Here is a 23,777-nt window from a genome sequence, read left to right as displayed (position 1 = left end):
CTGAAAGTAATCAATATAGATGACATTTGTGTGGCCAAGATTGAAGTCAGTTAGTGGAGTAATGAGGCATATTGCACAAGAACACTGAAAGTAGTCAATATAGATGACATCTGTGTGTCGCCAAGACTGAAGTTAGTTAGTGGAGTAATGAGACATATTGCACAAGGGCGCTTACTGCGGCAAAACTAGTAGTTGATATTTATGTGATGTGGCTCTTGTGGTTGATCTACAGGATGTCATTGGTCCACAGAACTCTCCTTCAGTCTCCTGACTTGACCGACATCAATGGCCTTTATGTATATGTAGTTGAATTAACCTACTTTATCCAGATCATATCTCCTTGTGGACTTCACGTGGCACACACATATATATATATATATATAATATGTACAGATTTCACAGATTTTTGTCATACAGTCATGAATCATTGATATATATATATTTACGAGTAGAATATAATCCTAAGATTACAATACTAGTGGGAGGAGTGTGTCAGAATATGAGACGGGTTTCAATAGCAGAACTGCCGACAGAAATGTTTGTTTCATGTTAAGACTAAAGGTTGGGATAAGTTGTGGGGAATACTGTATACTGTGTTACTGACTTACAAATGACAGGCATACATGTTACTTACGCATTTAACTTGTCTGTAAGAGTTTCAGTTAGTTGAAACAAACAGGATCAAAGTGATATTAAAACGAATAAGCGTCATAACAGATTTCTGATTTGTACTTGGGATGAAATGATACGCTCTGACCACAGTACAATATGTATTGCGATATAAGGCCCTCAGATAGGTCTGTTTCTGTTTGGTATATGAGTCATAATAATAAAATATAAATTAGACAACAAGAACCAAACCTCACATTGTTTAATAACATGTGGACAGAATAATCTTAGTTATTTTGAATGAAAAAACTCATTTTTTGACTAGGTATAAAGGTTGATAGGAAAACCGAAAATGCTGAATTTTTAGATTGCATTACGGTATTCCGAACTCAAGGCAAAACACCGCAGTTCTACCAATACAGTGGTATATTATTTCACCCCTAATTTGTACATCTATCAGCTGTTGTTTCTGGAAAAAGTAAACACAGCTACAACATGGAACATTAAAACAATGCCATTTACAGATTGTGGACACGTTCACAAAACCAATGGAACACAACATCCACTGATCCCTGAACAAGAGCTGTGTATAAAATTTTATCTCATCAAGTTCCTTGCGAGGAAGTGCTCACAGGTCTACCACATGTTAACAAGGGGTAACTAATCTTGGAGGACTATCTGCAATTGTACAGTTCACTCTCATTATCTCTTACCTTCACTTTGAAAATTTAGAATCATATTTTTGGTTGGGACACACATGATCAAGTTCCACTTCATATTTAAAGAATATCTTGCTTAACATGAAGCATACGAGGCAGTATCAAAAAGTTTCCATTATCACCAAGGAATTACTTAGCAATCAGGATAAACTTTTGACTGTAACATCAGTGATCCTTGTCTAGTTAATGGACCAAGAACTGTCTACTTCCCTATATCCAGTCTTGTGCTATTTGCACCTACACACTAGTACCCCCAAGTATGGAGAAGATTCAGGCATGCAGTGTAATTAAGTTTCTTGCCCTTAAGGGTTGCACTGCACGACAAATTCACAATGAGATGAAATCAGTTTATGGTGATGATAGCCCATTCTATGACACTGCTGAGAGATGGAAAAGGAATATCTAAACAGGTCACGTGTTCCTCTCAGATGAGCTAAGAAGTGGACGCCCTTCTCTGACTGATGATTTGGACACCGTGAACAAAGTTGAGGCACTGGTTCAAGAAGATCGCTGTTTATCAATACAAACAGTTATGCATGAGACTGACTTGAGTTATGAAACATCATTCTTAATGAACTGCACATGTCTAAAGTGTCAGCATGCTGGGTTCCTCGCTTAAGCTCCTTTTCAAAGACAGACCACATGGAACAGGCACTGGAGCTTCTGGAGCAGGATTTCATCAGAGTCTTGTAACCATAAACGAATGTTGGGTCTATTTGAATGATCAAGAGATGAAGGACCCACTTTGTGGATGCCGCATTGATGACACGAAAAGGGTCGTTCATGAGATGGAGAGTTAGTTTTCCATGAAATCAGGGGACTTCTATTCAGCCGGTCTGTGCAAGGTCAAGAAACGGTGGGAGAAATGTGTAACTTGTGATGGTGGCTATGTAAGAAAGTCATAAGGACACAAAAACAAAATAAAGTTTCTACCCTGAATGAGTCTTGGTGATAATTAGAACATTTTGATGTACCCTCATATCTCATCAGGTGAACAAGACGTTGTGTATTGTCCTGAAAAACCCAACAGTGTAAGATTAGTGAACTGATGGAATAAAAAATAGTAAAACACAGCAAACAACACATTTGTTTAACATATTTTCCTCAGAACTGCCACATCATATACTAATCTGTGCAATACACATTCGAGATAATGACAGCAAATTTAATGGACATCTAAATGATTGTTAAATAGTCTATGAGTTTGGGGAAAGCGAACTTTCTCACATATAGAAATGTTCAAATTCTTGTTCAAATCTCTAATCTTCAAATAAGAGATATCCTGAAAAAGAGGAGTAGTCATTCATGAGAGCCGACTTTTCGGACAGCTGCAACCATACATGGTCTTCATAGACAAGATGGAGGATAATTGTGTTGCTTCCTGTCCCATACCCTGCTCGTCTGTCACCATGCAGCGCCATCTTGTGCTCATTGTTTAACATAATCCACACATACGCATCATGCTGGTCTTGGCCCAGGACGTGGGTAGTAAATAAATAAGTGCCATTGACCCTGCACACGAACTGAGAGGAATAGAGGTCAAAACTTTCACCCAAGTTGGTGTGTATTTTGTCAAATGTGACAGGAGTGTTTTGCAAGACTGGTCCAAGTTTCTTGCTGCGGCTGACTGAAAAAGCTACTTTTGGAGGTCTGCCACCCTTTTGTCCCTTTTCTCCAATATCTCCCTTCAGTCCGGGATAGCCACGTGCTCCCTGCTCTCCCTTTGGCCCTTCCAGACCAGTGATGCCTTCCATGCCTTTTTGACCTTTCCTGCCTCGGAGTCCTTTTGGACCTTCAGGTCCTGGAGGCCCTGTCACCCCTGTGGAGATAAAGTAAATTATATGTAATATTCGATTACAAATTGTGTTGGATATGCACAAATCAATGTGGAAGAACACTTTTCAAGTTCCTACACTTCTTACCACAAGTATAGAGACACTATCTACAATTTGATGAAAGAAAGGAAGGATACTTCATGGATTATTTGATTTAAGAGTAGTCCTGTTCATTGGACAGAATTTCAGATTTGCTTTGTATATGATCCTAGGACAAAAAGATTACTTAAGGTGCTGCAACATGCTGCACAGGATTGCATCCCTTATGTATACAAGGATCCTAGGGTCTTGGTGTTGTGTTCCAGATTGGTTCTCAGTATGCTATAGTTTACTTGATATTACTGACTATCATGCAATGCTTTAGGATTTCAGAAAAGTGGTAAATGGCATTCATAACTGGTGAAGAGCCATTTTGAGGTGACAGATACCAAAGGTGTGGATTATCTCCAATCCTGTTTTGTGATTCACTGGCTACTTGAAGGAGTTGACCAGAAGTCAGCCTATGTAGGACTACTTTCCTGATGTTACTCTTAAATATGTTACTTTTGTTACTGTTAAATTTGCCAATATCTGAAGTTAAACTTTATAGTTTTAGTGTGCTGTTAAATATTCTTTGGTCCTTTCTTGTGGTGATAGTAGTGGCTATTCTGTGCAGAGTTTAATTGTTTTGAGAATGGACACTGAGGTATGAGTAGTTAACATGAAGACAAATGAAGTCTCTCATGACCAAGGGGCGATAGGGTAACCTAGTGCTTAAAGTGTTCGCTTGTCATGATGAAGACCTGTGTTCGATTCCCCACATGGGTACAATGTGTGCGGCCCATCTCTGGTGTCCCCTGCTGTGATATTGCTGAGATATTGCTAAAAGTGGCATAAAACATCACTCACTCACTCACTCACTCACTCACTCACTCACTCACTCTCATGACCAAATATTGTGTTGGTTAAAAGCACAATTGACAGCATACAAAATGTATCAGTTTGATGCTAAACTGATGTTATTCTGATTAAAATGAATAAGAACAAATGAAAGAACAAGTCCACCTACATTCTTTTCCAGGTACCTTTTATATTGCTCTAAAATTGTGGATGAGAGACAAGGAACACTTTAACTTACATGTGTTCCCCTATTTGTTTCCATCAGTATATAGAAGATATGTAAGAAACAGATTACTGCAGTGACACCCTTGTTTCATGAAATATATCACTGGCTTTGAAACAACTGTTAATAGGCATCTGACAGACACATTAGTAGTAACCACTATTTGATGTCTGCGGCCAAGGCCTATAGGATTGCTGGGATTGCCATGTTGCTCAATGTATATGTGCCCAAAGCTATTGATGACTCTTGAGTCCTAATGTCATTTGGGGCATGTTTTTGTAAGTTGATAAGACACAACGTTTTTTTTCGTATTGATACCAGACAAAACACATGCTAAAATACTCCAACCTTTTTTCATGGGAACCCACAGGCCATGTGTCAATCACTTAACTCAAGATAGATTTTAATTATCATTTCAAGTTTATTGCTTGAAAACAACACTAAGAATGTGTGTCTGTGGTAGCTGTTTTCTTTAGAAGCAAAGAAAAGGAAGCTTCTATGCCTTCTGACAGGAATGTGTATCTCATGATGCATATCGTAATGTATCATGACCTTGCTGTGTTTGTTCACCCCACCTGGATTGTTTCAAAGCCTGATATGCAGCTAACTATCAGGCATGTATAACAGACAGTTGGACAAAGATGATCTGTGGTCCTGTCCTCAGTGTCCTGCATTTAATAGGTTTCCAGAAACATTGCGTATTTTTTGTCTTGAGCAATAAGCCTAAATGAGGCCATGAATAATCTCTCATGAATAAATTAAGCAAGTTTCTTGCAAATGTAAAATAAGGATTGATGACTTGTCTTAACTTATTAATTCATGTGTGCTTATACAGTAAGGCAAATTGTCTCATAAATTAAGAGTTATTGATGACCTAGTGGACCAAGACTTGTAAGAAAAGGGTTGCTGGAATATAGAAAGCACTAACTTTGCTGGCAGCCCAATTCGAGATTTGTTAAGATATGCAGGTTACTACACTTGAAGCACTTGGATCCCTTGTGTAAGTGCGCACTTAATGAGTCAGTGTTTTGAATATCTTCAACCAGTATGGCTCTGTAAGTTGTCATGTTAAATTCCTGGTTTCACAAAAGGGGAATGGAAGACCCTACCTTGATATCCACGGATGCCCTTGCTGCCCATTTCACCCTTGTTTCCTTTGTGTCCCTCTTCACCTCGTGTTCCGTGTATGCCTGGGAGTCCGGGAATTCCTTGTGGACCAGGGGGACCACGGCAACAGTTGTTGCACTGGTCATTCTCCTTCGAATAGTATGTTGCCAAGGTAACAGTCAGCAGACATGGGTAGATAGCCGCCAAGAGACCCAACCCAACCTTCATGTTTGGTTTCTGTAATATGTGGACAACATGGCATTGTGAAGAGTATGTTCAATAGCACATTTGGTTTCTTCAATGAAAGATCATATGATCAGCTTTACCGATGATTTTGACATTTCAGTTAGCTTTACAAAAACAACGTCCCTTTGTCAAGCTAGGATCCAATGGTGCTGCACTTGCTTCCTCTAACATGAACAGGATGATGCTGCCATGTAATTAAACAACTTAAGTAAGCAGTGACTTCATTTGACCACTTGTTGAAATACCACTTCACACAATTCACACCACTCTGGCCAGATGGTTCTGAGACAGTCCGTTTTGTGGATTCACAATGCTTTAAAAATAGATAAAGGATTGACAAATACAGTGGAAGCTGTCTAAACCGGCACCCACTTGGACTAAAGAAATAATCCATTTTAGGCAATGTGCCGGATTATGGAGCAGATGATACGTATGCAAACCATGAATGGGACTGAGATTATATGCCAGTGTGGACAACTTTCCAGATTGGGGAGATGCCGGTTTTGACAGCTTCCACTGTACTAGCAAGGATTCCATATGCCTGTGAAGATTGTGGGTTAGAGTGAGTTCCCTGTGACCATTTGGAATGTTTTCCACATCTTGTAAACAGGTAAAGTTCCTATTTGTTGTGTGATATGGTGATCCTGGAAAGAAGTTCAAAATTGCGAAATTATTTTTGTAAACTGATGTTGTGATGATCCTCCCGACAAGACCAAATTTGTTCATGGAGATGTCGTCTTTGTTCCTTTCTTAAGCCGGAACAATTTCAAACTTTACCATGAATCAATGAAGAAACAAGCAAAATAGTTTGTGAGTATTCAATACAAAATGTCATGTTGACCTCATCCCATTTACCTCACAGTTTTATGTACACACACTGACATACTTTAGAAAAACAAAAGTGAAAATGACAACCTTGAAACTTCCCGGCAATCAATGTAAACACTTTGACAAGAATACAAAGCTTTTACAAATCCAATTTCAGTCTATGGCTATACCTGAGCAGTTAATTTGCTTTCACTGTCATGTTTCCCAAGATGAGTCTCATCCCATGACTGGAAAATGAGTAAGTGAAAGAATGCATGTGTTGTGTAAGTTTCGAGCCCAACAGCAGACATTCTGTTGAGAAGGGGTTCTTTTGAAGGTGTAGAATATGGAAACCTCAACTTCAATATGTTCAAAGATATCGAAATGAATGTCTACAGTCATGAAGGATGTTGTTTTGTGAATCTGAAAAAGGCAGAAAGTAATTGAAGTTTTTGGCAAATATGCAGGAATGACCTTGAATTTAATAAGTGTTGATTCTGGCACAGTTTCAATGTTTACCTTCAGGTATGGTGGTATGAATACATTGTGCTTTGTGTTTGTCATTATGGCCCATATCTTAAATAAATCAGCAAGGTCATTTGTTTTGCACCTACTCCCTCATACTTGCTCAAGCAAAAGAAAACAAATATTTAAAAATTAAATGAAAATGAACTTATCAAATAAAGTCCTTCATATTTTTCAAAACTGGAAATATCTACACATTTCTTGTGTGGTTTCTTGGACCTAGTATTTTCATACGTAGTTGCTCCCTGACAAGGTTTGCTATTTTTGCAACATTGATAGTGGCTCGTCCATTTTCATGGTAACCAAAATCAAAGTGTCAACAACTTGAGAAAGTTATCACAGTGCATCCTGCTCGGTAAATCAAGTTGTTCGGTAATGAATAGAGGTGTAACATCATATGATAATATCAGAAGTCACTGAAAGTTCTCTGAAGTGTTGAAATGGTGATAACAACAATTGGCCAACATCAACAGATGTGCAGGTTACCTATGCCATATGTGAAAAACAAAACACGAGCTGTCTCATTGACACCTTTATGTATCTAACAGTAGATGTGCTTAATTTACCCTAGCTTTGTCAGACATGGGGCAGTAGGGTAGGCAATTTGTTAAATAGCCTTGACTTGTCATGCCCAAGACCCGGGTTCGATTCTTCACATGGGTACAATGTGTGAAGCCCTTTTCTCGTGTCCTCTGCCGTGATATTGCTGGAATATTTCTAAAGGCAGTGTAGAATTAACCTCAATCACACAATCATAATCTTACTGTTATATCTATCTTAGTGACAACTTGTCTATAACATAAAATTCATTGTTAGAATCTATTAACTCTGTCCTGAAGACCAGTCATTGTCAGAACCTAAATATTACCTGTGTCTCATTGGCACCTTATAGGCCTGTCAATGTCAGAATCTTAGCTCATACTTCTAGCTTTGTGGTAACACGTGTCTCTGTCATTGTCAGAATCAGACTCTTGCCTCAATGTAAGTGGCAACTCATAAATAACGTACAAGTCATTGTTGATGATTATCAGGTACAGTGAACTATGTTAGTAATGCTGATTATCAGGTACAGTGAACTATGTTAGTAATGCTGATTATCAGGTACAGTGAACTATGTTAGTAATGCTGATTATCAGGTACTGTGAGCTAAGTTAAGCCCCCTGCGTTAAGACAAATGTTACTAGCAAAACAAATGATGAACAGTTTGGTGACAGTTTATGTTCGGGTTAAATATCTTCTCTAGATCATTAATATGACGGTCTCATTTCTACTACCAACGAAAGTTTAGATCAGTACATTCAGCTGAAGCTGACTAGTCATGCGACATTCCATGATTTCATTGTGGGAATGTAAACATTGCAAACATTACCACCAGTGATGTTAGCTGTGTGATGCAACTGCAAACCAAGAAACAAGATGCGATGAAGCAGTTTACTGTGGGAGGCTGTACGAGGCGATGGCAACTGACATCCATCGTGATGTCGGTTACATTGTGACATAATGCAGAAAAGTTCGATTACGAGGGGGCAGACTGGAATGGCACAGTGACGACATCACGTGATGTAATGCAAAAAGTGCACATTATCGTCAGATAAAGTGTTGTCGGCGCCTTTGATCTTTCACCGAAGCATCTTAGAATGCTGATTATCAGGTACAGTGAGCTAAGATAATAATGCTGATTATCAGGTTCAGTAAACTTTTAGCGATGCTGATTATCAGATACAGTGAACTATGTTAGTCAGGCTGATTATCAGGTACAGTGAACTGTGTCAGTATTGCTGATTATCACATACTGTGAGCTAAGTTAATAATGCTGATTATCAGGTACAGTGAACTATGTTAGTAATGCTGATTATCAGGTACAGTGAACTGTTAGTAATGCTGATTATCACGCACAGTGAACTATGTTAGTAATGCTGATTATCAGGTACAGTGAACTATGTTAGTAATGCTGATTATCACGCACAGTGAACTATGTTAGTAATGCTGATTATCAGGTACAGTGAACTATGTTAGTAATGCTGATTATCAGGTACAGTGAACTATGTTAGTAATGCTGATTATCAGGTACAGTGAACTATGTTAGTAATGCTGATTATCAGGTACAGTGAACTGTTAGTAATGCTGATTATCAGGTACAGTGAACTATGTTAGTAATGCTGATTATCACGCACAGTGAACTATGTTAGTAATGCTGATTATCAGGTACAGTGAACTATGTTAGTAATGAACATGCTTATAATGACCTGACAGATACAAGAAATTATTTCATTAGTCCAGAGTATTTGTTTCATGTTTTACTCTAGAGGCATATAATGAACTATGGTTATAACTAAACACAGTAGTCTGATTGAGGTCGTTATGACAGTGGTTTGAAGAGGTTTAGTACACCAAGACATTGTGACACAGCAGACAGTCAGCTAACCAATCCTTGCTGTCTTTGTACTCGGCATCAGAAACCTCTTCAAATAACAAAGCTAACTTGTGATCAACTCATAGCTATTTTCAAGGATGTGGAGCGTAAACTGAAACCTGGCGAATTTCAACCTGATTTACCTTGAATGACAATCTTTCAAGTTTTCTAAAGAAACAAGTCAGATGCTGTCTTCCAAGCTGCCTAAATCAATAATATCATTGAAGCCTCTCTTACCTTACTGATTCCAGAAGGAGGGCTTGTCCATATCAGAAAATAATGAACAGAAATGATGCTAGACAGTAACTAGCAGCCGAGTAATTGCTGAATAATTGTTACTTGCCATGTTTAATTAGGTGACTAGCGTCTAGTGTCTGCTTCAAGATCATTAGAGATATAGTTTTTGTATTCAGCACCAAGGTATGGCAGTCACATGATACTATGGGGTGGTATCCCTGGCAACAGAAAGTAAAGTATACACTTCACCTAAATTTGATTCCTTGTATATTGGTTTGATGAAGTTTATTTCAGAGGTTGTCATATCAGCTACAGTGTTTAACAAAGCAAATAAAGGTCGTGATTGTGATTATTGGACTGCAGTGTTAGTTTAGTATAACTGTTTTATTTGAGACTCATCACAATATAAATATGTTCTTCTTTTATTGTTATTATTATTCAAATTTGAATTAGGGGTGACAGATTTGTCAGTTTTTTCTTATCTGTTTCAAAATGCTTCCAGCAAGGTTCATATGGTTCTGTTATTTTACATATTTACTCTTAGCAGTTATGAGGGAAGTCAAACTGGAAAGAACAGGTTTCTCTCCAAATCTTCAAGCAAACACTTGTCTGCACTTCACAACCACCCACCCCCAGTTGTATTCTAAATAATTTCATGTGCAGACAACCTAGTGGTTGATGTGAGCAACAGATGATTCTAAGGGTGTTACAACCGGCAGTCAAAGTTCCTAGTCGGATTGCCTGAGTGATTTCATGTGACAGTGTCCTACATAGTTTTTTTGGGAGGTCTTCTTACGTTGGCATTGTGTATTCACAACATTATCACATGCAGGATTATGTGCCTCCAGTTAGCATTAGCTTCTATCTATGCAGTAAAAATACAATGATATGTGTCAGTCAAGTCAGAGAGGCTCACAGCATCATCCTGCTTTTACGTCGTAAAACAAGCAAGGGTTTCTGAAGATCAATTCTAATTGAGATCTTCACAGTTTCAAATCAAGAGTAGCTTTAGTCTGTTTGGCTCAAAAGCAGATTAATAAAAGCTATTAAACATAAAATACTTAGTGAAACGCTGATCATAATCAAAACATCGTTATCAACTCTGTTAGGTTTAATGCAGAATTTATTTCTTAAAATAAAAAACTTATTTAACAAACTATCATTAAAACAGTTCACTATATGTTACGAGGGAGGAGTGCAGAGAAAGGGACAGCCAGGTGTGTGGGAAAGCATGGAGACAGCAAAGAGTAGGTTAATGAATAAATAACTTTTTTGGCACTTGTGCACATGCTTCTTGAACACCTGGCTGTGCAGTGCTCTGCACTCCTCCCTCGTACATAACAGTGACCTGTGTCAGTATTTTAATGATAGTTTGTTAAACAACTTTTTAATTATTAGGACAGAAATTCTGCAAAGAACTCACAGAGTTGGTATGATGTTTTGATTATGATTAGCGTTTCTTTGAGTAGGTTATGTTTATTAGTTTTTGAGTTACACTGCAATTCATCGGTCTGCTTTTGAGCCAAATGGACTGTATCTGGGTGAGGTTGTGATGTAATCATCTGTACTAACACTACTCTGCATTATTTCAGTACAAGACCTTCCTCTTACCAGCATTACCAGATAGCCAGTATTGTGATAGAAAACTATTGGACATTTCATTGTTCCTGTGCACAGACATTTGAAGTAGAATGATAGACTGGATGATGGTTCATTGGTTATTACATTGAGAAGTAATTCCATTCACCATACAGAAAATATTAGCAGATTTTCATGATTTTGATGACGCTGTATTGCTGTTCACTCTCACAGATTGGTATTTGGGATTTTAATCCTAGTCTTATCTGATGGGTGTGCATTTATATTTCTTTTCTTCTTCTTTTCTCACATCTAACACTATATATGTGGAGAAAATAATTTCTTTTAAAATATGTAAATGAATTTCAACAATTTTTCTTTGAAATGAACTGTGATATATTTAAATTGCTTCACGGTATGTCCTATGTGGACCACTGTAAGGCTATATATCAACAGTTGTGTTTCCGTAATTACCGGTACCTATGTGGCTTCAGTTAAGGATGCCATATGACATTATTGATGAATACACTGGGATATATTCATATGAAACATTGTTTTTGACACTCCCAAACACCTCCCTAACTACATTTATTGGACACAGTAAAGACTGTTGTGGTAGATTACAAATCAAAGAAAACCCTTCATTCAGTTTCAGTAATGAAAGTTGTCACAATTATTGTCATGATGGTTCAAGCAGTGGTATTAATTTAGTGATACCTTGGACTCTATTCCTTCGGGAATTTTGAACCGCATTAGAAGGGCATTTTATGTATGATATTTGAAAACTAGGTTTTCAATTATTTACAGTTTTTTATATTTTCTTTTTCAATCATGTTGTCAAATCAAATTTATCTTTACACTGACATCTGAGTCTAAAAAAAAAATACTTTGGCTTTATTACCTGAACAAGGAAATACCACAATCTTGGGTGACAGTAAGATACCTTCTCATGGTTTGCCGTGAGATCTCTGAAAGTAACAGAAGTTTAGCCTTACCTGTTATGTTGTATGTTCAGTGCTAGTCCCAGTAGTAATGTCCTCTGACGTCCATCCAAGATCAACTAAGGCAGCGCTACACGAGTGAGAGTCGCATCCAGCATTATCTGATGCTCGGCATCGTATCAGATTCACAATTCAATTAACACTGTGACTGTTGATATATCGCACCTCGTGGGAGTGTGTCCTATGTCCAGCAGATATCGCCATGGAACTCCACACTACCACTGTGGCACTTCGATGGTGTTATGAGCTTATGATTGGCTAGAAATTTCTTCAAGCTTAGATGATTGGTTTATGTTGCCAGAGGCTCAAGTTAAGGTTGCTTGCAAGTTTAGGGCAAATTGTCTAATCTCTGTCAATAATGGTTTGGAAGAGTTTGTGAGGGTTTTACATGGTTTTTACACATCGGGTTAGTCTTGCTCGGTACAAGGAATGTGTCGGCAACTTCTGGTGAGGGGATTTAATGAGAATGGCAATTGATAAGGATGTTTACTAACTTGATTAAGGGGGATGACAGTGGTGATGAGGGGAACAAGCCCCTCTAGACAGGCAGTCATTGTCTCGCGTCAGTCCACTGCGTGAAGGAGACAGCATTTGAGAAAGAGCACTCCAATAGCCAATTATTGGAAGAATTGGTCTTTAAGAGATTAGATTTTCCGTTCACAGACAACTCCTTTCTCTGACAAATTTCCATGCCAATTCTCTTTGTTACTGAGTAGCAAGTAAACAATCGCCACCATTGTGTTCCTGCACGCTAATTGATTTCTTTCTTTGGTTTCAATCAGGAAGAAAACCTCCTACTTAATAGCTCACTGTAGTGTGATTGTTTTGTCTTACTTTCCAATCCAGTTCCGTTTCTTTCGCATTGGTTTCAAGTCGTGTCTTTGTCATGCTTGCTCTCATCATGCCATGTCGCTATGTGATATGCCATTATTGATTTGAAGGACGACTTTTATGTAATGCGATTAATCATGAAAACGAACAAAAATAAAATAAATTCATTCTTTCTGTCGCAAACAAAAAGTATTCACTTTGACACTCTCTCCATTGCTCTGCAGATATTGATTAAGCTTAACATGGAACTCTGTTTCTGTCTTGTCATAAGAAACCTCTGTGATTTATAATGCTATGTTTTGATCTATCTGTCGTACAATCAGTTGGATACAGTAATTGACATTAATTAACCAACAACAACCATGGAGGGTCTGATTAGAAACCTGTTTTCATCTTCCATAAGCAGGATGTTTACAGTGAGTGGAAATGAGCATGGTGATTGATTTTATGAACAAACCATACATTAGAAAGTTGCCCCTCACTTGCAGAAATATGGAGAGACTCTTGATCTATTTTCCACCTCTGCAGGTACTTTGAAGATAATCACTGTCGTGTTTATCAAGTTTGATCATGGTGATTCAGGTTCTGTATATGACTGCCTGCTTAGGACTTTGATTTTTGCGGGTTATTTATGTTATCAGAATAGAAGCTTTTTGTGTCAGGTAGTGTTTAAGAAGATTAACCTCTTGTGAAACAACATTTTTCCACATTGTGAATAATGTCTGGAAAGTCTGAAAATTTCATGTTTGACTGCACTTTACATGGGTTCGCTAGTCGACCTTGACAACAGCCTGCGAATAGAATGAAGGTTATCTTCATAAAATACTATTTTTGACACAATCAATAAGAAAATTTTCATAGATCTTGAAAAGTCCTTTAATTTCAGATTGGCCCATGGAATTGGTTTGAATTTGAGGAACAAAGGCTCAGTCTAGAAAAAAATACTTTGGCTTTATTACCTGAAAGATGGTGTTTGAAATGCCACATTATCATTTATATTTTTAACTTATTAGTACAAGGGAAAAACATCGGAAGTTCGAGTTTCGTTTAGCTCACCATAATCTTTTGTTGGAAGGTGATGTTGGTTTTTCGTCATTCCTGTTACTGTTTTTATATCTCATCGGAAACCATAAAGTCCATAAAGTAGGGCACACATAGTATACCACAGTGTATTCATACCGCTATACTTTGTTTTTGGTTTGGCACACCGGAATTCACTTTGAAAATATAGTGTGTTTGTTTTTTGTACTGAAGATATCATCTTACTCGCGTTATTCACATTACTACTTTTGGAATGTCATCATAGATATTCCATGTTATTTAAGTCTTGCCGACATCTTCATGTCAGTGAGTGAATGAGTGAGAGAGTTTAGTTTTGTGCCGCACTATTCCAGCAATATTCCAGCTGTATGGCGGCCCATCTTCATGTCACTACCACTTCTGACATTTCTGTGCCACTATTGTCAACAACTCATGCTAATTTTATCATATAAACTTTGATAAGGCACTTTGTTTGGGTCCCAATTCCAGGAAGATTTTATCCCATTGATTTTTTGTGTTAATGAACCAAATTGTACCAATCCAGGAGCTACATACCGCACTATGTACTGAACTGTGGCATGGTGTACTGTTGCACTTCTACCATGAAGCTGAAATTTTACATGGATGATTTCAGCCATGATGTCTATAAACATTTTCACATATTTCTGTTCCTGATAAAATTTTAAGCATACCATAAGGGTTTATGCTAATTACTTGCAAATTCAAGAAGTGAAATTGAGTTGTTTGTAGATACAGGAAATACGTCATTTTTTCAGCCCATCACCAGTTAGTGGGAGCACATCCTCGAATGGAGAGTACCACCCTTCCAAATCCAAGTACCATCCCATTGCTGATGCTTGTTGGAAACACAAGGAAAAGTAAGCATTACATTTGTAATCTGGATTTGTGTTATTGATTGGTATTTGTCCTCATGAACAATCGTATTTAAATCAATAGTACACCTAAACTGTCCAGACTACAATATTGAAACATAATTAATACATGCTTATGCAACACAGTTTATTATGGTACAGCTGAAGTCAGGCATGTGCCAAAGGTTTGCGTATTTTAGCAATCAAGCTAAGACCCTTTCTTAGAAAGGTTACAGGGCGATAGAGTCTGACTATGGAATACCTAGGGCTGATTTCCAGTTGGGTACAGTGATTGCCTGAAGCCTGTTTTTGGTGTTCTGCAAGATGATATTGCTTAAATATTTCTACAAGGAGTGTCTGTCCTTGTCTGGACACTTTCTCAGTTACAATGTGTGACTGGCTGATAACAAGTTAAAATTGTACTCTGTCATTGAACGTACTATCAATCACTGGTTTGCTTGTCCCATTCATTGCTTAGTGACAGGTTACAATGACATGAATTGTACTGTTGTACTCAAAGTTCAATGATATTTTGCAGAGTACCATATCTGGCACTTTCTAAAACATTTGAGGCCATTGAAGATACGTCTGCAAGGTGAGTACAATGAAATCTCTGAAACGTTTTTGGTTACCAATTCTTTATGTTATGCTTGAAATTCAAGACCCCTATGAATGGTATGACCTGTTTCATTTGTAAACAGGGCAGGGGTGTAGCCTAGTGGTTAAGCATTCACTCATCTCGCCGAATACCAGGGTTTGATTCCCCACATGGATACCATGAGTGAAACAAATTGATGGTGTCCATGCTGTGATATTGTTGGAATATTGCTAAAAGTGGTTTAAAACTGAACATGCTCACTCACTCACTCACTCACTCACTCACTCACTCATTTTGTAAACTGGCGTTTTGTTTCTTTCTGTCCATCAAGGATGGACATTTACATGTTCAAAAATATAAATGTCTGCCAGCAGACATGATGAAGACCTGTTTGTATTTTCCTTCTTTCCAGTTAAATATCTTGTCATTGTTCAGCTGTAAGCAGAGGTTTATTATGGTGACATATTAGACATTCACTCTGTGCACTGAAACTGACAAGGATGTGGCTTTAACAGGAATTGAACTGCAGTAACAAAATCCTATAGACGTGTTATGTGATACAGATATGTGATGGAGGTAGATTGCCTCATCACTCTCTCAACATTCACGGTGTAGGAGTATTCTCTTTCACACACATCACACTGATGCTAGTCTTTAAATAGTTCCCGGTGTTAAAGTATCAGAAATATGGAAGGAAGAAAAACGATGACTTGATTCTTCCATCTTTTGCTTTGAAAGTGATTCATGAAGCTCCTTTAATCCTCCAGATTCTATTCCTGGAAAAAATGGTACATTTTATGGCTTTACTTATCAAGCAAATGTTGGAAGTTGTGTTATCTGAATTAGTTTGGTTTTTACGGCTTCACTTTTCAAACTTTCATTGATTTTGTTAGTAAAGTATGTCTAGACTTAACACATGGAAAACTCAGATCTGTTGACTTTGTGGTAAATGTCGTTCGTGTCTATGGAAGATCAAACCACGGCTACTCCACAGCTCAGGGGATGATGTGGTTAAGATTCTGTGCAGATGACTCCACTCTGAGAGTAAGAGGTTAAATTGTCCCTATAAAGGATAGGAAGGACACACAGGGATGTGATGGTTGGAGGAAACAAGGCACAGATACCAGAGCATCCCATGATAATGTCAGTTCAGCATGCAATCAGTTCGATATGAAAAAGGAACAGGATTGTATATCCTGGCTAGAAGTTAGACATTGTCTCTAGATGAAAGACCACCTATTGAGACCTTCAAACTGGATTTCGACTATTTAAAGTGTCAGTACCTTGTCAGAGACACTATCTCTGTTAACAATCATTTTAAGATTAATCAATAAAATTTAGTTTGAACCATCAGACAAAGGTTGAGCGACTTGAACAAATTTTACTTATTTCTTGCGTATGATTTTCTTCTATACTGAAAGGCTAAAGAAATGTTCTATTATTGGAAATGACATTTCAGTATCAATTGAGTGTTTGAACCAATATTTTTGAAAATATATACCAAACGACAAATTTGAGGAAAACATGAATCATGGTCATATAGCCTGTTTTGCCCAATAAGGTACTGTGTGTTATTGAGGTTTGAGGTGTTTTTGTTTGTGGAAAGGGAAGAGTTTGCTCTAACACTGGAATCGAGATGCATGTGCATCATGCATGCATTCAGGCATAAACTGCCTGCTTTAATGGCTATCCTACACTTGTTTTCTGAACACAGCCACCATGGCGGAGTTAATGAGAAATCAACAACAATCCTTTGAACATCTACACAATTTCCAGCAATGTTTCTTTTGCCTTTCATTATATATAGTTTTTAGAACCAACTAGCATCTGAAGAGGGCATTGTTAAGGGGTTAGGGTTTAGAATTACCAGCTGAGCCCAGATAAAGGGCCTTGTCTACTTCTAAGGTTTTAGGGTGTCTGTTGACCCCGTTTTGAGTTACAGCTAAGAATAATTCGCCATTATCTCATTATTGCATTGGTGGAAGTCATCACTTGTTGACATATTCAAGGTGAATAATACAGACTTAGCCTTCTATAGCTCTTAGTCTGCAGGTGACTAGATATGATCAAGTTGTATTGTTCGATTTACATAGATGAAACTTTCTTGCACCTGGTGCGACTGTAGGTAGAAACTTTCTTGCCACAGATGGAAGCAGGTTGTACTTGTTGCTAAACATAAAAACATATTTAAAGCTCTAGTTTTTGTACTTATAAGTTAGGAACATCATTTTGAAAAACATATTTGGTGTCTAATCATTTTATATCACTTTATAATATTTCCTGACACAATCAGTAAATAATTCATACTAGACAAAAATAGTTTATAAGGATATTTGTAAATTTTGAAATTACGAATAATGATGTGTTTATTCATTGGCATACTGATAAAGTATGAGTTAAAAAAGTACCAATATTCCTAACTTATTTTGTCAGGTATAGTAAATGTAGTAGATATGCACCACAGCATTGGTTTACAGCCTTAGAATCACAGACATATTTATTTGAGAAGGTATTGTTTTATTATTTATCGACATGTTTACACAAATGTTGCTATCTTGTGATGCATATATGAAGCGAAACACAAGATTACTCGAGATGTACTGTTATATTTTTCCAGTACTCCTGTATTGAAAACATAAGGAATATGTACCCCTGATATTTAGACATTATCTGGAGCCGTGGTTCTCTTTTCCAGCTGAAGTCAGTGTTTTGTGTTCTGACACTCTGTGCAGTTTCAGGTGGCACCAGTGCAAGTTCTAAATACAGCTTTGTTGTTAGATAGTCTGTTGCGAAACACCAAAGTACAGTTATGATAGGATAAAAAGCTATATGGATGAAGAATTTATACACCAAAGTTGCTGTTGCTTTCAGCAATCAGACTGAAAGCAAGAATCATGATATACTTTTTTTCTCCCTCAGGCTTAAAATGATTGAGATCCTTTGCAACTTCTTTCGGTCAGTGATTGTGTTGTCCCCTGGGGACCTGCTCCAGTGTGTCTACCTGTGTCTCAACAAGCTGGCCCCAGCTTACGCTGGCATGGAGCTGGGTATTGGGGAGACTGTGCTCATGAAGGCTATTGCTCAAGCCACAGGTACTTGCTCTCACATAATGTTTGTGTAGATGGAAGAAGCAACACAGATTTACAACTGATGATGTAACATGATCATTATTTTTATTATCATCATAGGATGTTAATATAGCACACATATCCAGTGCTCATGTTCATATTTGGTGTCTATTCTTATCAATGCAAAAGGAAGGTCACTGTCAGGTTTGGTGACCTTGACCTCCATCTCAAGGTCATAAAGGGACTTTAGCATTTTACCTTGTCAGCGTTCCTTGGCTTTTCCTAAGAACCGTTCCCTGGATTTTCTTCATATTCAACACCAAGCTTTATCTAGGGAAGGTGCAGGGCTCAGTCGATTTTGATGACCTTCAGTTAATTTTCAAGGTCATGGCAACTGTGTTGTTAGGAGTTTCATACACTGGTCAAGGTCTAATCTCTTCTGAAAATACTCAATTAAGTAACATTTATCCAGTTCTGATTTCATAATACAATTAAGGAACATTTCTATCTAAGAAAATTTCACCTGACTCCATAAATCACACCAGTACTATACTTCAGAGTTTCAACAGGAGTCCTCTTTGCTGTCAACTATTTACAATTAGTTGTGCTTATAATAGCACATTCACAAGGCTCTCATTTATTCGTACCAACTACTTTTTGTGAACAAAGAGGGAAAACATATCAGATCAGGTTATTTCAATCATTTCGTAAACATGTACTCTCAAGCAAGTTGGTCTTGGCCAAAACATGTTTATCACTTACTGACAGACGTCTTATGTAAAAGTAGTCGGTACAGGGCGACAATGGAACAAATAGATCTTGTGAGAAACAGACAGCTGAATTTATAAAATTAGTACTTAGGTAAATATGTTTCCACTTTGTGAGAATCCTAACTTATTTACTTTAATTTTATTGTCCTTGTACCTGACGAAATTCTTGTTTGTACTTATTTAAGTGGCAGATTTAGGAGTTTGGGGTAAACGAAGCTGCTGCTTCACCTTTATAAATCATGACTGCTTGATGTGTGATGTAGTGGCCAATTCATGTTCTTGTTTAATTCGATGAGCACCTTTATGTTTTTTTGACAAATTTCTGTTTATTACCTTTCAGGTCGCAGTGTGGATAAAATAAAAGCAGATGCACAAGAGAAGGGAGATCTCGGGTTGGTGGCTGAGGTAGGGCACATTGTTGTTTGTGGGAGTTGTTAGATTAGGCTTCCCCAAAGAAGCCCTACCCAATTGTGTGGATAGTTCCTCATCCCATCTAACAGGTTGACTTCTTCCAGACATTCATGCTACTTCGTAGAGAGCTCAAAACATACAGCTTGGACAGGCTGCTTGATGCATTTTGGTTGTAGGCAGTCCTTAAGTTGTATTGTGACATTAAAGAAACACATAGTGAACCAACTATAACATGTGTTTACACACTTTGATAATCCTGGAATTTTGATGAAAGCAATGGATCACTCACTCACTCCACACACTCCACACACTCACTCACTGCACACACTCACTCACTCACTTGTCCCATCACTCCTCTACCCTACCCACTCTGATCTTCTGTATAACTGCAAAATTTGTTTTGTCTCTAACTGTATAGAAGACAGTCGCTGTAGTGTAGTGGTTAGAGCGTCTGCCCAGAGAGTGGAAGGTCAAGGGTTTGATCCCCTGCTGTGTCATATAAAAAGACGTTAATATATTATTCTTGTTGGTCCCTGCCTGGTGCTCAGCTTTGATGTTTACAACAAGAACTGGTTTGCTCACTGTCAGTATATCGTGTCTGAGTTGGGTATTCAAGCTTAACTGCGGCAGGGTATCTCATTGAACTAGCACTATAAAACCAGCTTCAGTCTGGACTAGTACAAGCAGTCACACATACACACGCATGCATGCACGTTGTCATATGAGCAGAATATTCTTAAGAACAGCGTAAAACCCCATTTTACATCATCTTCAGTAGACTAAGGGAATGTTTACACAGTTGCAACAAAACAATAACAAACACTCATTACAGAAAAAAACATTTGTTAGATGTCCTCTGTGCGGTAATTATCAATGGGCCTAGCTATGGATGCTAAGTGGCACTGCATGGCTCTGTCAGCAGCCCACACCAATAGCCCATCATTAATCATGGCCGCAAGACAACAGCAACGTCCCAAAGGTGTGATTTCCGTTTAATCAGAAGACCTAGGTTGATTTAGTGTTGTGTGCTGTGCACTTCTGCTGTGTTAGAGATGTCTAGACTGCTCCTGGTTTGAGACGAACTTCTATGCGAGCAGACAGTTTTGAAGCCCTCAAGACATGGTCATGTCAATAAACTGACGTATAAGGAAACACTTCCAAACAAAAACAAGTGTATATTTCTTCCAGCAAATTCTGATTACCGTTTTGCAACAGCCTTTACACAACATTAAAACCAACACTGTCAGGGGAATTTGCTTAATGATTTAAATGTTAGCATAATTGTCTTTTCTTAATTCAGCTACTCCATCATGTAAATGAACCTGTAGGAATGTAATATATGTATATTTAATGGCTGTAGGGGTGCTACAGAGGATATATGTCTGTATAGCACTCGGGGGATTATTTTAGATGCAGCATGTTACTTCATAACACTGTAATAAAAACTTGTTATTGATTGTTCACATTGGCTGAATACATTCCAGGAACTTCTTCCAAAGTGAAATTAGATTTGGAACTAATATAGTGAAAACACTGTCAGGAAATGCAGTTTGTGGTTTCCAGACGCTTATTTTTCGAAAAGTTTTGAAAGGACATTATCCACAGGAAGAGGTAGTGCAGGTAACCATTTTGACTCTTTGAAATGTCAAATTTTAGAAGTTTGTGGAAACTGCAATGTAATTTACCCATGCTGACAAAAAAAGTAATTCCAGATATGAATGCTTTACGATGATCTTCTGAATACTTTTCAGTAGCAGCTCTAGATTGATCATTTTCAACCTGCCAGTTTCTTCACATATTATTTACAAGCCAGTTTTCTGTGCCTACCAAATACTAAAATAGATCTGTTGGCAAAGATCTTCCTTTTGTAGAGTAGCTGTCAGACTGATGAAAACTGGCTGTAAAACAGAGTTTAAACTAAACAAGCAAAGAACATGAACTGATGAAATTTAAAAATGACTAAACAGGATCAAGTAATATTTGTTGCACAACCAAAAGGTACATCATGTGACAGTTTGCGTCATTAATGTGGCCTGTGTTGCACAACCGAAAGGTACATCGTGTGACAGTTTGCATCAGTATTGTGGCCTGCTGTCTGGTCCACAGTTATTTCCCTTGCCTACCAGGATGTGATTATTGTGGGATGTACTCGTGGATTAACCCAGATCATGACCCTTGGTAAGTTGTGTGTTCATGGTTTTTGAGTGATGAATTTATGCTGGGTATAAATATTTCAGGTGAATAAAAATTTCTGTCTAGAGGGAAGGAGATCTACAATCCACTGTCACTGTTATTTCTGACAATCAACATATATTGAACGTTTAAGCAAAGGAAAATTAGATCTTTTTATGTTATGATGTGTGCTTGGTTTGTTGCTTAGCAAAATTCCAGCTATATGACGGTGACCTGTCAATAACTGAGTAAAGACTATAACCTCATGGATTGTGAACAATTGTCTATTCAGAGTTTTTACCATTTTGCAACCTGAATATTTATTTTATACACCTCTCATTCAACTAGTTCATGAGATGCCAACTCGGGTGATAAGTGAGTATGGGCTGTATAATCCCAGGAATATATTATTTGCTCTTAAAGAGTATCTGTAAGTTAAATGTGCCATTAGTATATCTGCTTGGAATTGAATGTCTCTCAGATAAGACCAAAGATGAGGACACTGCAAGTGATAAATGAGATGTTGTCCTGCAATATATGCCGATCTCCCTCCAAACTGTCTCTCTCTCTCACTGGGGAGCTACAGATTATCTACTGGTTAGCTCTTGGCATTGACTCATGGTGTGGTACAAGAAGCGTTGAGACCATGAGCTGATATATAAAATTAAAGAATCACTTCTTCAGTTTCCCTGTCATGGATGAGTTTGCTCTGTGGACATAGCCATTTTCCTTAGCTCCTTCCACACCACAAGGATGCCGAAATAATATGGTGTCCTTTAAACTAGAACAAGACGGGGTCAAATATATCTATATATTCTAAGAAAACATAGTGAATTTGTGATATTTTTGTTGTGAGGACCAAGCTCACAAGCTCTTGAAGCAGGGGTCCAGATAAGGACCGTATCGGCGTATGTACGGACAAAAATATGCGCAATACGGTAGAAAAAAAATCAGAAAAAGTAGCAGAGACGCACCACAGCAATGGTGTATGGTCTTAGAATCATTTTCGAATGTATTTATCTGAAAAAGTATTGCTATATTGTTTATTGACCTGTTTACACGATAGCAGCAGTGTTGTGGTACATACATAAAACAAAACACGAGATTACTTACACACCATTAAATTCCATACAGTATTCTCACTTTTCCCAGTACTCTTATATTGAAAAAATAAGGCATACATACTCATCATGTTGAAAAGTTACCTGGAGCACTGTTGAAATATATATGATTCCTAACGTATTTTCTTCAGTTGGAGAGATATTTCCTTGTATACCTAGTAAAGTCAAAGTCTCAGCGATGAAGACCTTTAATGTCGGAGGTATTGATGGCTCCTCAGCTCAGAGCACAGACTACTATGTCTTCTTTCATCACATATATTCTTTTTAGGCATTATTTCATAGATTTTTTCAGAATTCGTAATTTGTTATGGAGATAATTTACTGCAGTGCGATGTCTTTCTTTAGATTCTTATTTTCTTTTTTTTTTTAGAATTAATTACATTTGACTTAGATATACTTTGATTCAGGCCTTATCAAGTGTCTTAGCTGATGTTTTCTGTTAAAAAGCCTGACTTGATTCTTCATTGTTGAAGAAATCCAAGTGCTCAAATTGTAATGGTGGATAGATTTATTTCTGGTCAAGAATTTTTTCTCAAACTTGCTTGTTTAATCTCTGCAGGTGTCAGATGGGCTTATTGAGGTTGTTTCAAATATATTCTGAGCATCTTAAGAGCACTGTGTTAGAAATGAATCTGTATCCAGTGTCACACTGTTTCAAATACATTCTGAGCATCTTAAAGAACAACTAAACTCAATTTTTTGGTACTCTTTTTA

At 37.6% G+C, this 23,777-nt stretch overlaps 2 protein-coding genes across 3 annotated transcripts in view; one reads left to right on the top strand and one right to left on the bottom strand.

Moving 5' to 3' along the window:
- LOC137283272 (DNA ligase 1-like) overlaps nucleotides 1-23,777 on the top strand; it is an 82,576-nt gene that overhangs the window by 27,038 nt on the left and 31,761 nt on the right. For both annotated transcript variants that reach the window (XM_067814714.1, XM_067814713.1), the window contains exons 9-12: nucleotides 14,828-14,929; nucleotides 15,462-15,518; nucleotides 18,441-18,613; nucleotides 19,700-19,764. In XM_067814714.1, coding sequence (XP_067670815.1) covers nucleotides 14,828-14,929; nucleotides 15,462-15,518; nucleotides 18,441-18,613; nucleotides 19,700-19,764 — 397 coding nt within the window. The remainder of the gene's footprint in view (nucleotides 1-14,827; nucleotides 14,930-15,461; nucleotides 15,519-18,440; nucleotides 18,614-19,699; nucleotides 19,765-23,777) is intronic.
- Nucleotides 2,588-5,600, bottom strand: LOC137283283 (complement C1q tumor necrosis factor-related protein 2-like). The gene is made up of 2 exons (XM_067814734.1): nucleotides 5,375-5,600; nucleotides 2,588-3,147 (listed from the first exon to the last, which is right to left on the bottom strand). The coding sequence occupies exons 1-2, from the start codon at nucleotides 5,598-5,600 to the stop codon at nucleotides 2,588-2,590; spliced, it is 786 nt and encodes a 261-aa protein (XP_067670835.1).

This window comes from Haliotis asinina, chromosome 5 (genome assembly GCF_037392515.1).
Source record: "Haliotis asinina isolate JCU_RB_2024 chromosome 5, JCU_Hal_asi_v2, whole genome shotgun sequence".
Classification (NCBI taxonomy): Eukaryota; Metazoa; Mollusca; class Gastropoda; order Lepetellida; family Haliotidae; genus Haliotis; species Haliotis asinina.
Note: the sequence above shows the minus strand (reverse complement) of the source record. Positions and strands in the feature narration are given on the sequence as shown.